The sequence below is a fragment of the Pogoniulus pusillus genome, chromosome 26 (genome assembly GCF_015220805.1).
Source record: "Pogoniulus pusillus isolate bPogPus1 chromosome 26, bPogPus1.pri, whole genome shotgun sequence".
Taxonomy (NCBI): Eukaryota; Metazoa; Chordata; class Aves; order Piciformes; family Lybiidae; genus Pogoniulus; species Pogoniulus pusillus.
This window is the reverse complement of record NC_087289.1, coordinates 6,148,229-6,163,079: the sequence shown is the minus strand read 5'-3', so window position 1 is coordinate 6,163,079 and position 14,851 is coordinate 6,148,229. Positions and strand designations below refer to the sequence as shown.

The following is a 14,851-nucleotide window of genomic DNA, read 5'->3' as shown; positions in this document are numbered from 1 at the left end:
AGACAGTGGGTAGAGCCTGACCAGCACTATCCCCAACCACAGAGGCAGCTGTGAGGTGGGAGAAGACAGGCAAGGATGGTGGATGGGCTGTGCTCCTTTTCCTCCACAAAGGCAGGGACATTTTTCTTGGTGAGACTTGCACCTTCACAGTACAGCTGAATTTTAGCTGCACTTCCATTACACGTATTAGAGATATGGCAAAAGTTTGTACCTCTGACTTGGTCAGATATTACCTAGGATTTATTAATCTGAGATCACCTCACAGTTAGTGCATTTACCACCAGCAATCCCAGGTCTGTATCTTGTCACTTTGAACAATTAAACCATTTAATTGCTTTAACTTTCTGAACTTGTGCCTGAGCCAGGCAGACATTGGTATCTTACCCTTAAAGCAACACCATGGAGCAATTCCAGGGACAGGACATCCACAACTCTGTTCGAGTGAATCACCACCTTCACCATAAATGCCTTTTTTTTTCCCCCCAGCTGCTCACAAGGAAAAGCCAAAAGTTCTTAAGGCAAGCACAGATAGAGAAGCTGGGCTTGCAAGGAGACTGGCCACATTTTACCCAAAAGAGGAGCCAAGTGTCAGGGCAGCCCAGCCATAGGTTTTGGTCAGTAAGCCCTGGGGTGAAATCCCAGAGCACCCTCCTTTTCCCCAGAGAGCTGCAGCAGTGGCAGCAGGAGCTGAAATGGAGTACTGGCACTGCTTGGAAACAAAACCATTGCTTGTTCTTTTCACCTACTAAGCCCCTGGCAGCCCAGAGCTAGGGTAACCAAATGAGCAAGCCTCAAGACACTGTGGCCCAGGGCACAGCCCAGGCTTTTGCAGCACAAGCCCTGAACAGCAGCACAGGCAGCCTTCTCCGTTCTACATACTTTATTAGATTCAGAGCTGGACAAATCACGAAGTGTACAAAATGAAGACCACACTATCAGAAGCAGGACTGTGGGTAGCAGCAGCATTTCTATGGCCCAAAAGCATTTGATAGAAGTGTGGAGAGGGCAGGCTGGGACAGGGGGCTCTTACTGCTACCTGCATTTTTAGATTCCCCAAGGGCACTGCTCACATCCTACCAGAGCTCAGCTGACCCGCACTCCCTGGGACAGAAGGACCACGTCTCCAAGTTGTTTGGAAAGGACAGACTGGCTCAAGCCAACAGTGGGGGTAGGGTAAGTGCTCCAAGGACCATAAATGCTGTGCCACCCACATACACACCAGCAAGAGCCTAAACCCTCATTCCTTTTGGTCACAAACCTTCCCACAGCAGGACTCTATACTGATGACTTTGCAAGAAATAAAAAGGTGATGGGTCAGATCTGGTGAGCCCAGCACCTCTCCTGTGGAGGAGGCCCAACAAACTCACCACCCCCCAGGCATCTCAGACTGGCCAGCAACATCTACCACAACAGCAATAGCTAGTACAGAAGCCAGGGTAACTTCAACTCAGATTTGTCCAGTCTATGCTTAGGTCTATTCTACGAGTACATATGCACAAGAACTTCAAAAATACTAGGATATGATGCAAGTAGTGAGACACCAACAGAAGAGGAGTTTAATGGTGGACATTCCCTAGAAAGATCACAAGAGGATGGGAGTTAGACTAGCCCTTCCCCACCCTGGGACAGGGAGCAGGAGGCTGACTGCACCCCTGCACACGACTGCATTCTGAATTTCAGCTGCAGTGTGGATGGTAACCGAGCACAGGCAGGGGACTCCGCTCCCAAGGTTTTTCAATCTGCGTAGAGGGGCCAGGCAGATGTTTTCTCTGAATGCAGCTGAAGACTGAGGAGAGGTGGAGGATGGCTTGGAGAAGAGGGAGCCTACCAGCCGACTGGGGCTAGCATCTGGTCTCGTAGATGCCACTCCTGCCGATGTACCTCACCCATTTTATCACATCATGGTCACTGTAGTTCAGCTTTGGCTCAAAGACTTTCAGGTAGCGCACCTTCAGCCCAGAGGGTGCAAATGGGACCTGGTGAGAAAGGGAAAAGTGACACAGGGCATTGAAACAGAGGAGTAAGATGACGTTTTCATACAAAGGCCAGAAGACTCCTGGGCTATGCACCTAGAAATGGACACCAAAAGCCATTATTCCCTTCTCGCATGCATGATGACAGACTCCAGTGGCTTTAAGGGCAATTCCCATCCATTAGCTTTGCCACCCAGCTGGCCTGGTGCTGGGAAGTCACCCATCAGCTTGGGATAGGGAGCACTCCAGCATGTGTTACTGTAACAGACCGGGCTGACAATGCCTCTCTGAGGTTGGCTGCACCTTGGGAGGCAGACAGGAACTCACCTCAAAGTTCATGGAGATCGGGGGCCGAGCCCACTTCTTCTTGTCATTGGTGGGCAGCAGTTCAATCTCCGCACTGATTTGGGATTCCTTCATTCCAGCCATACGTTTTATTCTATTGGAGAAAGCCCAGAAGTGAGAAGGTGCCTAAGTTTACTTTGCTACCCATGCTCAGGGCAGAGAGAAGCATCAAGCAGACTCCGCCTCCTGAAGCCCTGCCCCTTCAGCACCCCAGACCCAACACACTTACTTCCAGACAATGGCATTCTCACTGGCCTTGTACTTTGCCTTCCCTTTCATACAGATGACCTGCACTCCACTGGTGTTGAGAGGTGTTGGGATCCGGACCTGGAAAGCAGATTCTGGTGAGCAGGGACAAAGAGAATCTGCAGTTTCAGGATTCCATCTGCCCTGGACCTCTTGTCCCTCTTTCCCCTCAGAGCCCAGAGAACATCAACTACCACAAGGTATTCTAAGGTATCTGTTGGGTGGTGAGTTTTTTTTCTGTTATTGGTTGGTTTGCTTTGGAGTAAGGGTTCAAACACATTTTCAGGTTCCACAATACTTAAGTGAGGAACAGAGCAGAGCTCTCCAGCTCAGGCTGCAGGAAATGAGCGAGTGTCAGGCAGGTGAGCTCAGGAAGGATGCCTGTCTGGCCAAGCAGGCCTGGTTGCACCAAACTCTGGAGAGCCTGGCTTTGCAGTATTAAGTGTCACCCAGAAGAGGAGACTTAATGCTAATAAGCCACTCTTAGCCTGTTTCACAGAGCTCAGAGTGCTGCCTGCCATACCATCAGATCATGCATAAAGAACAAGGACTTTTCAGTGGCCAAGTGAACAGATGCTGCAAGGAACAAGGCTACAGGATGCTACAGAGATGTTGGTGCAACTGAAAACTTCCACTTCCCTACTCCACGGTAGTTCCCTCCCACAGCACAGAAGCTCCACACATCTATGAGTCATGCAGTTCACCTGCAGCCCTGTACAAGCTTGCACTCATCAGAGGACTCTGCAGCAAGGGACAGAAAGTAGAGGTATAATTCTCAGGCACAAGAGACCACAGGGGTTTTATTCTCTCACCTCTATCTTCTGGGCCAGCAAGGAAGGTTTGAAATTCGATTTGATCACCACCTTAACTTCCAGCTTGGTCCGACCCACCTCCCGCACCAGCGGAATCACGCGGAAGGGCAGGATAATGTCCTTAGTGGTTCGGTATCTGCAAGGATGGAAGCAACAATGAGCTCTGAGGAGGAGTTAACTCTCTCACACTCTTTAATGGTACCACTTTCCTAGAGGCACAACCTCCACATACAGCGAGCAGCTTAGAAACACCACCTGGAAAGAACCATCACAGCAGCTCTGTGCTGACACAGGGCAGGGATATAAAAGCTGGTACTCAGGAAACTTCCTGGTTCTTGCTAAAGGCCTTGTTTAACCCACAGATACAAAAGGCCAAAGGGTAAGCAAACTCATGTCTAACTCTACGGTTGTGGCAAAGAAAACCATGCAGTTGGGCTTCATTTGCAGCAGAAGGATTTGTGGGACACCCTACAGATTCCTCTTTGAAAACAGGGCAACAAGTGAGTATTTGTTAGGTATTCAAGGGCTGCAAGCCTAAAAGCAGCAACACAGCTGTAGCAGCACGCACATTCACCATCAGCCCATTTATCCTCCACCACAGTACCTCATGAGCTCAAACTCGCCATCTGGTGGGATGAAGCTGATGCTCCTCTCGGAATCAAACTTGCTGAGCCTCACGCACTGGTGGAAAGTGCAGTCATCGATGGCGATTGACTGTTTGCCACTGAAAACACAAGACACAGTTAAACAGTACAACCTGCAGCCCTGGTAACCTTGGTGCAGTCAAAGTCTGCACAGACAGAAACTACTCTACAGAGCATGTTGCCATCACAAGTGTCCAGGAAATGGAGGGGCAGGGAGAGATTTAGGAGACAGAAGCTTCTTGACTCAGACTTTCCTTGTTTCACCACAACAGAAATCATATTTCAGGAAGCTTGTCTGAAAATATTCTCTTCCTCTTCTCCCCACGAGGAGAGAGATTAGAGGAACATCCTTCTGTCATAGCCAGCAACACAAAACTCAGGTTTGTCTGACAGCAGCACCTCAGTGTGGCAAAGGCAGCTCTGCTAGCCCAAGTCTTCTCGCAGCGCAGTTCAAAGGAAAGAAAACACTTTCCTGTCCACAAAGCTATCCCACTGCCACACAGCCAGAAGACGCCAAGTTTGGGGTCTTCCTGTTCCAAAATCTCTTCACAGCTCTTGATTTCCACACTGCTAGAAGGTGGTTTGATTCCAAATCCCAAGACCACTACGTAATGTTGTAGAAGTTTCTATCTCTCATTTCCCAGAATCTACACAGCTCCCTCTGTCCATCTAGGTGCACTGACCTAACCCATAGGTACTGAACTTGTGCTGTGTTCTCTTAGCTCTAAGGATCCTTGTTACAAGTCCCAAAGCCAGCCAACAACTCTAAGGTAGCAAAGAGGGCCAGAAAATGGAAAGACAGCAGTTGCAGCAGTATAGAGAAGGTCAGCAGTGTAGCACTGTGTTATCTAAGCTGCCTCAACTGCTGGGAGCAACAGCACAACCACACAGATGTGCCGAGACAGCGTAAGCACTACAGGCACATTTCATTTGTCCCGGGAACCACCACTACCTGTAAAAATAGGAGCCAGGCTGACCCTAGGCTAAGTGGCTGTTTAGTACACAACCCAGAGGTATAGTTTGTGCTTGATAAGTGGGGAGCTGCTCTTTCCTGATCTGTTGCCCAGATGATAGCCAACATCAGCTGGCTAGTTCCTGTTCTTTGGAAAACTACTGGGAAAGCCCTGCTGCCTATCACTGTTGCAGGTCTCCAGCAGCATTACTCAGGGTTTGGTGGTGCCACATGCTAGATGCCCAAAAGTAGTGGGCAGCAGCTGTCCCTTATGGTCCTCCTCATAATGTCCAAGCTCTTGCCTGCTGCAGAACCACATCTAGGGAGAATCAACTAGGAAAACTATGTCCATCCTTCTTATCTAACTCAAAACCCCATCACACTTACAGGCAAAGGCATTCATGGTAGAGAAGCTTTGGGACATTACTAACTCTGTTCAGAGGCCTATACAGATGATGTTTTCACTACAGTATACACCCACAAGGCAGCTGCCTGAGGCTCATCCACATTACTAGCTGGATTCAGATATAGGAAAGATGGCTTAAAAGTGACAGTGAAGTGATAGCTCTTGGCTTAGTTCTGAGAGAAAAGGCAAATGGCAGCTCAGCTCCATTTACAGGAACCATCATGGAAAGTGTCTGAGATCCAAGTTACATGCACAAATCACACAAAGCAAGAGATAGGGTAAGAGCAGAGTGCACACAGAGCCGAAGCAGGTTATCTACCTTCCCAAATCACTGGGGGTCAGCAGAAACAAACAAACAACAAAACAACCAAGAGAAACACAGTTGAGTTGCACATAGAGAAAAGAGGCAGTCCCTTTTTTTTTTTTTATCTCTTCACCCCAAGCAAGAAGGCTGGAAAAGACACTAGACCTCTTCTCAGCCATGGTACCGACTGAGGCGCAGCTGGGAAGGAAGGTAGCTGGGCTCCCAGCAGGGATGAACCTCCAATCCACAGGGGAACTGACTACTCATCAGCAGGAGGGGCATACCCAGTGTTTGTCAGCTGTTCTGTTTTGTGGGACAAGCAGGTTGTGTGGTCAGAGAGGTTCCTCCTGTGTTCCCTGGGAGCACTACTACTGCTGCCTATGAATAATAGTCTCTGGCACCGACTAGAACAGCTAGAGACACAAATTCTGGAAAAATCCAGCTTGAGGAAGTGTTTCAAGCTGCAAGAACTCCACACTTAACTGTGTTTGAATCTTAGTATTTGAAGAGCTGTAGAGAGCCCCCGGTACTAAGGCACTCAAGCTGATAGCCTGCATGACAACTGACCTACACAGAGAACAGCTAGTGTTGATATCTGAAGGGAAGAAGTAATCACCTTTGTTTGTGGAATCAGAAAAGCCACTGAGTGCTGCCCTTTCACATGAGTCCCTGGTGGCCAGTGGCTTTCACCCCAGTATCTCTTACCTTTTCCCCGTTTCATCCGCAGTCCCTTTGCCTTGTTTCTCAATTACAATCTTGTCATTCATGCCGAACTTGCACTCTGGCATTCCACTCAGATAACTCTTCATCACCACTCTGCCAGAGACATGAGCACTCAAAACCTGACCTGGTGTAGAGAAAAACATGATACAGGACACTTATGGCAAGTCTCCACTCACAAAACCCAAAGGGGAGAAAAATGCCAGCTCAACATCTGCTTACCCTGGGGGGACATCAAGAGATTCACACTCTCCAGCACATCAAGAAAGAGTTCATTGCGACGATATTTGATCCCTTCACGTCTCCATCCAATCTGTCCAGTCACCTGGCTGGTGATCTGGGTCTGCTCTTCCTTAGTCTGAAGGGAAGAAATGACATCTTAGATGCCTACAAAAATTCAATGACAAAGAAACCTTCCTCTAAATCTAAGAGCAAGCACTCGCAGTTTATTACACACAACTGCTTTTGATACTGAAGATACAGGTACTGTCACCCCCAGCACGGTTTGGTCAGGGCTCAATACGGAAAATTCTGTGCCTAACTAAAAGCTGGTCAGGAAAGGTTCTTCTGTGTTGTGAGCTGGGCCATTAGGCTGCACCTAGGTGCAGGGAGGCATGGGCTCCACCATGGCATTCAAATCCTCTCTCAGATTGTCACATCAATTCATGTTAAGCAGAGAAGCAGCTGACAGGCCAGTTAACAATCCTTATTCGACATGAAGCTCTGGGGCCCTAAGTAAGCCAGTCCTCAAGGACTGCTGCTTAATTACTTGAGTCAGAGTTACAAACATAACAAGTATCTAACAGCACCAGAGCTCTAAGCCTCCTAAACGCACATAGGGTTCTGTTGAACTGCACAGAGAGGTTTCCTACCTGATGCTACAGGTGGGGTCCAGCCACACGAAGAAAGTCAGTAAGTAGATGTGGTGGTAGTAGTAGTAGCAGCAAGTAGGAAGTGTGGTGCACACAGGGTTAACAGGCAAGCAGGTCAATAGTGAGAAAGGGGAGGAAGGGAGAAAGAGGCAGGTTAGGCTTAAGGCTACCTCAGGACGGGAACAAAGCAAGCCAAGTAATCATTAATTAGTAGCTAATTAGCACAAACAAGATGAGGGGGGCTGACCTTTAGCTCTCCTTAGGAAACCCAGCACTCCTAGCAGTGAAATGGCTTTTCAGAGTTGGCCCATTACCCACCCCCCAAATACAAGGCAGAGCAGAGAGTGACAGACAGGCTAAACACCACTGCAGCAACGTTCCTATGAAGGGCAGACTCATGCTGCTGCTCCTAAAGCAGCATTGCACAGATGCTCAGACCATCGGAAGTAGCAGGCACCCAGAGCTGCAGGCACCTTAAGTCTGGGTCCTGTATAAAGCTGAGTATTTGTTAATGCTGTCTCGTCCACCACAACTGCACAACACGGAAACACATCCAGCTGCAGCAGACTTACACTGGGCCCACAGGGTGGCAGTGCATGATCTCAGCTTTAGACCAGCAGTGTTTTGGTTTCACAAATGGTCTTGCCACAGATAGTCACTCCTCGAGCAAGCACAGCCATTATAACATCTAAGAGATGGAGTGCTTTATGCTCCCCTGGGAGTTACCCAGGTAAGTGCTCAACGAAGTACAAAGCACCTCCCTTGTTTATCCCACAGAAAAAGCCTCCTTATCTGACTTGTTCAATGTTTTGAGGCTTAAGAGGCACACGTAGGTATAACACTCAGTACTCTGGCTTCCAAAGGCACACTGATAGCATGCCAATGTTCCTCTGTCCTGCAATGGCAGTGTCACAAATCTGTACTGGTCCCTAGAGAAAGTGACCAGATTGATGTGGAAGAAGATGGTTGGGAAGCGCTGATGCTGAGATCAGCCAGTAGCACAACCTTCCCTAAGGGAAAGGCTAATGTCCCAGGTCTGAAATTTCTAAGGACTGGAAGCTTCCCCAAGCTAGACAAGTAAGTCGGCTAAAATGGGACAAGAAATCCAACTTGTGGTACTCAGTTGCCGGCACGGTTAAAGGCAGACAGCTACCAGCAGCTTTCCTGGGCTCTGGCAGGTGGTGGCAGCCTTAGGAAAGTAACACTAACACTTCGTGCTGAAGTATGTCTAAGGGTGGGGAAAACACTAAGAGCTGAACAACTTGCACTCCCTGAAAGCACTTGGAGAGGAAGAAGGCCACAGCATTCATCTAGTTAATATAAGTCTGGGCAAATGCAGACAAGATCTGAAGAATGAGAACTGAGTCCAAAAGAGCACAACTTCACCTTGGATTTTACAATAAGATTTAACTTCTGCTAGAGGAAGGTATCTAAGGCAACACCTGCACTTGGTCTGATAAAAACAACAGCATGGTCTGCAGCACGGCTCTTTGATTAGTTGGTTACTTCACATGTAGGGACTAGAAGTGAAATCATGTCACATACCAGCACCTTCTAACACCTGTGTGCCACATCACCCCATTTCCAGAGCACGGGGTACTTCCCTTGGCAAGCAAAACAGCAGTATAGGACACACTCTCAAAACCAAAGCCCACAAACAAAAAAGCAGACCTCGTATGCAAAGATCGCCCGCCCTGGAATGACCACTGTAGCCAGATAGGGTGGGCATTACCAAGCACAGTTGCTCAGTACACCTCAAATCTTTCACAGAGAACAAATCACAAAGTTGAGTTTGGCAAGTCTGTTATAACTGTGGATTTTGCTCCTTAACTTAATCAAGACACAAGCCCAAAGAAAGTCCCACTGAGAATGAAGCAGGGATAAGGGAACACAAGTACCTGGTTATCCAGTCCCAGATACCTACTAGAAGTTTGCTGTAAGTGAAGGAGGAGTCTGAGGCTACACATAAGAGAACAGATATGGAAATAAGGCAAGCAGTCTTTCAATTGTTGCCCTTGGTGTACTGTGCTCAGAAAGGATTACTTCTGCTTTTTGATCTGGGCTGCACAAAATTCCCACACAGCAGAATAATTGCTTATGTGAAGTTTACTCTCAGCTTCACATATTTATAAACCTGCTGTTGGATGAAGCAAGATGCTGTAACAGTAGTTTGCACATAAACAGCCTAAGAGTTCATCAGAACAAAAGGCAGAGAGAGCTAGGGAAGGAAGTGAGGGTAGTGGTTAGTTTTCCTAGGAACAGCAGCTGACTCAGCTATCTAGAGTGCTGACTGCCCAAAACATCAGACTGCAGAAGGCCAGAGAGCTTTGCAGTAGGGCTCAGTATGGGGGACTGAGGCCGGATGCACTCACATCTGGCCACTGCTACTGGCATGTCCTCTTGCAAAACACTGCTTGCTCTTCTAGCAGGAAACATGTTACTCAGGGACAGTTTCTCACCTCTGAGAAATGCTGCTAGTCTTGCTACTAGTAGATTACAAGTTCAAAAAAAAGCTTTTAGGAAGTCAGTGCTGATGAATGGAGCCTCCAGAGCCTTTGACCTCTGCCTATCCTAAACAACAGTTGCCAGATAGGCTCTTGTTGAACACTTTGCCTTTGTTTGTACCTTGGGGCTGATGCTTCATCCAGATCTCTGCTGCAGACAGCTGTAGTACAGAGTCCCAGCCTTTTTTCCTCACTCACTTGCTATGCAAAGAGGACTAAGTTCTGGGGTAAATCCTTATCAATAATTCCATGGCTATGTTAGATGGACAAGGTGAGAAATGCTCCTTAAAGTCACAAGAAACAGTGACTGTAAAGGTCTTTCTGTTTCAGAGATTGATCTTGAGCTGCCCAAGATGAACATCTTAGTTTTGAGGGCTGTAGCCTGTTTAAACTACATTCCTCAACCCAGGCCAATTTAAGTGTCCTTTTCCCCTGTGTCCTGTATCTTCCACCTCTATGTAAGTTGTTGCAAGGGTTAATACTGTGCCAGACACACAGCTGAGATTCTCTAACATGGAAAATCTCAGACTAACTGATGATAATCTGCAAAGATCCTGCAGACAGCGACAGAGTAACATCAGCTTCTTGACTGATAGTCACAAGGCTGAAGAATGCTTCATTACAAGACAGGCATGAAAGCCTGACAGCTCAAAGCACTGAAGATTGGTGGAAGACAGACCTGCTCAGTGAGATTCACACACACAGAAGAGCTATTTCTGGTTCAGCAAGTAGATTTGTTTATCTGCTGTCGAAAGATGACACAAAGCACAGCCTGAAGCCAGGATCATTTACATGCGAGGAACTGGCATCATCTTAGGTCAGGGCCCTTCCTCCTGCACCTTACTCTGTGCCAGGGAACACGAGGTGTCACAAGTGCAGAGAACAGAATACCATCAAGCTACATCCTGGCTAGTGTGCTCTTGATCTTCTCAAACACCTGCACTCTGCACAGGTCAAATGGTCAGTTAGCAATTTAAGGTCATACTTTCTTGAAGAGGTACATGGAAAACTAACCAGCAGAGCAGTGATGTACCCCTATATGCCTCTGGTTACCTGACTCTTGATGCCTTGCTGAGTGATGAAGGTCTTCAGGGCCCCTGTTTCAGAGTTCTGAGGATAGCCAAAGTCCAGGATTTCTACAGAAGGGTAAAAGAAATTTAGTTCAGAGCTACAAATATCTTTGTCAGCAACATGGACAGTGGCATGGAGCGCATCCCCAGCAAGTCTGTGGATGACATCAAACTGTATGGTCCACCTGACACACTGAAGAGGAGGGATGCCACCCAGAGGGAATTAGGCTTGAGAGATAGGCCTATGTCTACCTCATGAAGTTCACCAAGGCCAAGCCAATGTCATGAAGTGCAAGGTCCTGCATCTGAGCTGGGATAATTCCAAGCACAAATATAGGCTGGGTGAGGAATGGCTTCAGAGCAGTCTCAGGGAGGTCTTGGGAGTGTCAGTTGATTAAAAATCCAACATTAACAGATAATGTGCCACCACATCCTGGACTGCATCAAAAGAAGTATGACTAACAAGATAAGGGAGGTGATTCCCTCCTGCTACTCTGCTATCCTGAGACCCCACCTGGAGCAATGTGCCCAGTTCTGGTGCCCCCAGTCTAAGAAGGACATCAAACTGCTGGAGCAGAGGAGGGCCATGAAAATAATCAGAGGGCTGGAGCTACTTCCCTCTGGGGACAGGCTGTGAGAATTAGGACTGTTCAGCCTGGGGAAAACAAGGCTCTGGGGAGCTTACAGCAGCCTTCCAGGACCTGAAAGGGGCCCACAAGAAAGCTGGCAAGGGACTCTTTACAAGGACTTGTAATGAAGGAACAAGGGCCAATGGCTTTAAACCAGAGGAAGGCAGATCTAGACTGGATATTAGAAAGAAATTCTTTACAGGAGGGTGGTGAGACACTGCAACAGGTTGCCCTGGAGATGTTCAAGGACAGGCTGGATGAGGCCTTGAGTAACCTGGTCTAGTGGAAGGTGTCCCTGTCCATGGCCGGGGGTTTGGAACTAGATGGTCTTTAAGATCCCTTCCAGTGCTAACCATTCGTGCAAGGAGAGAGTCAATCAGTGCACAGCTACTGCTTACACATTACATTTCTGGATGGGTTGATGGAAAATTCCAGCTGCCTCATTTATAAATCTCACAGCTCTCACAGCTCCAGTGAAGTGAGCCATGGCCAACAGAAGGATGTGGGCTCGAGATGTTATTCACGCTTCCAGTATAGGTGGCATTAGAAAGCAGAAAAAGTAATTCTGAGCTGTGAAACATGTTAAAAATATTTCAAGGATTACCCCTACAAACTAAGCTAAGGGTTTCAGAAGGACCTATCACTTAACAGGTAAGGGAGACATCTCACCATCCAGTAGCTCGTAGATCAGTACAAAGTTGTTTTTTATGTTCTCCTCGCTGATCTTCCCGAAGTAGGCAGTCATCACGTCACACATCTTGTAAAGAAACTCGAATACCATGGCAGCGTTGACATTTTGCTTGGTGACAGCAGCCAGCCAGATGTTGGAACGCTTGACATGGAAGAAACTCGTGCGGGCGATGTTGGTGACAGGCGAGCGTACCTGCTGCCGTGCGTGGATGACATTGACGCGGAAGGCGTCGACAGCATTCCGCCTGCGAGACCATCACCAAAGGTCAGTTAGCACAGCCTAGGTGAATACAAGCTGGCTGCAAAGTTCTGCTTATGCCACTGCAGTCAGACACTGAACTACATACACCAAGCTCACTTAGGACAGGTGCCTGGGGACATCTCTAAGGACAAGTGAAGGCTCTGAGCGGAGTTAGACGTGAAATTCTGTACAAACTAAAGCAGAGACGGTGTCTATGGTCTCCAAGGAGCTTTAGACTACAGTGTAACTGTAGTGAGAAGGAGGAGCTAACCTCCATCTGGAGTCTCCCTTCAATTAATTTTGCTCCAAGCCCCAGCTGACTGCTGTAGCTAGGAACAAACACAGTAGAAGAAGATAGCTCAAATAAGAGCGCAGTTTTGTACAAACATCTCACTACTGTCTGCTCTCCATGCCCAGGTCTTTGTATTCTTGCCCCAAAGCAAGCTGTGTTCTCCTGAGATATCTGTCGATAGCAGCTCCTCCCAGACATAACACTGAGGAAAACACAGCAAAATCTAGCCAGGTCACCTGACAGAGATCAGTGTCCAGGTACATCATGAAAAGGAGCTCTAGTTCTCAGATCCACCTCACCTCTGTACCCCAGGCACCATGGAGGCAGACTCAAAGCAGCAAGCAGGATTAGGAACATTTTTGGATTTCCAGTTATGCATGTCCTCTCAAGTTTGCCAGGCTTCAGAACAGGTCTCTTGCACACGGACTTAGGGTCCTTGCAGAGCAATGTGCTGGTAGCACTGCATTACATGCACTAGATGCTCCAGTACTGTTTATGGTAGAGGTTCTGCATAGTGCTGAAAAGGTGCCGAGCAAGCTTCCCCCAATTGCTGCCATCTTGTCCAATCCACCTACATACTGGTGACAGGGAACAAATCCCTCCTCAGTAAACAGGGATGTCTGAGTGGCATTCTGGATGCCAACTCTTCTACACTAGTTTCCTTATCCCACAGTTACAAGTCAGGATAATGACCTCAAATGAAGGTAATGTCCACCAATCCTAAGAACAGAGAAAGGCATCACAAGTGTTTTATGTGACAAGACCAAGACTCAAAGCAATAGTCTACACACCAAGCTAAGACTCATCTAGGCTTGCCTTTTTTCTTGTACTCTCAGACACAGTGTAGAACAGGAGGTCTTCTGACTGCAGAGTCAAGGCCATGGTACTGATAATACAGAACCATGTTTGAGAGCAGACAGTAACAATATCCTCACAAGCAAGAACACAGGGATACAAATGTTTGCAAGCACTAAGAGTTCTCAGTAACCCAGCAAATGGTTCCAAGTTTAAAAACAAAGGATATTCAAGAGAAATATATGCTATCACAGCAGTTGTTTGATCTTTGAAGGTCTGAGTACATAAGTAGAAGCTTCATCAGTAAACATGATTCCCCATAAGCACACTTTTGGCCTTCAAACACTTCTCAGGTTTTACTGCTCCAGAGGGTTTGCAAGCTTGAGTTAAAATTAGTATTTCACTTCTACCTTAAGTTTTTCTATATGTAATTTTATGTACTATAAACCAGTACCTAAATGCCCCATTCCTCCCCTTCTGTGAGCCTTGCAAGGAAAATTCAGCTTGTTCTGGAGCATTTGCCCTCCCAGCCTCAAGTTCTAATCCACTAGAACTAGTACAAGAACCAGCAGATTGGTGGATGCTAGAAGAGAAGCCTCAGGTTGGTGAAGCTTTTCTAGCACACCAGTTGCTCACTGAAGTGCCAGTCATGGCCTACCACGCGTCTCTTACCTATTGCTACAGCAGCCAATGAGATGGGATGGACAGAAATGGCGCCAGCAGAGAAAGGAGGAGTGACAGCAACAAGAGAAAGGGTTAGAAACACACACACACAAGGCACAATGAATCCAAAGAGATAAGGAGAGACCAAATAGCACCCCCTCCCCCTGCTTCTAGGCACAAAAGGTCAAGGTGGTATTGGATGGACAGCTAACAAGCTGTGGCAGCACTGGAGCCCTGGCACAACGCTGACATGCCATGGTCAAGTTGGCAGTGTAGGCAGATTTGTGTCTGGAAGAATTTTAGGGCTAATTGGGTGTTTAGTTCAGATGAGCTGCATCCACACCACATTAGTGATAATCTGCTCTGCTAATACACGTAGCAGGCCTTGGAGTGGAAAAATACCAAAGCCTCCATTGTGGCATCAACTCGGGATCATGGAGCATGAGGTTATCTCCTTTCCAGTCTGCCTCAGAACATGGTTGCAAGTCTCAGGGAGCATTTCTGTGACAGTACTCATTTGAAGCTATTTGGGTTGATGCTTTCTGGCTTAGTCCAGCCAACAGGAAACACAGCAAGTTTGACAGAGCTGGAGCACATCTGGAGAGATACAGCACATCCTGCAGACTCAGGACACTGCTCTCTCCAGCTTGCACTTTTTTCCATAAGGATCAAGAACCACAAAGCCAAGGGGAT

The 14,851-nt window shown here is 47.5% G+C and overlaps 1 protein-coding gene across 2 annotated transcripts in view; it reads right to left on the bottom strand.

Annotated features, from left to right (window-relative positions):
* Positions 1-862: 862 nt before the first annotated feature.
* The window catches only part of AP2M1 (adaptor related protein complex 2 subunit mu 1), a 28,385-nt gene continuing 14,396 nt past the window's right edge, over positions 863-14,851 (bottom strand). For both annotated transcript variants that reach the window (XM_064165722.1, XM_064165723.1), the window contains exons 3-11: positions 12,147-12,412; positions 10,832-10,914; positions 6,625-6,760; positions 6,388-6,529; positions 3,981-4,100; positions 3,377-3,512; positions 2,548-2,645; positions 2,301-2,412; positions 863-1,976 (exon numbers count right to left, since the gene is read on the bottom strand). In XM_064165722.1, coding sequence (XP_064021792.1) covers positions 1,842-1,976; positions 2,301-2,412; positions 2,548-2,645; positions 3,377-3,512; positions 3,981-4,100; positions 6,388-6,529; positions 6,625-6,760; positions 10,832-10,914; positions 12,147-12,412 — 1,228 coding nt within the window. In that variant the 3' untranslated portion in view covers positions 863-1,841. The remainder of the gene's footprint in view (positions 1,977-2,300; positions 2,413-2,547; positions 2,646-3,376; positions 3,513-3,980; positions 4,101-6,387; positions 6,530-6,624; positions 6,761-10,831; positions 10,915-12,146; positions 12,413-14,851) is intronic.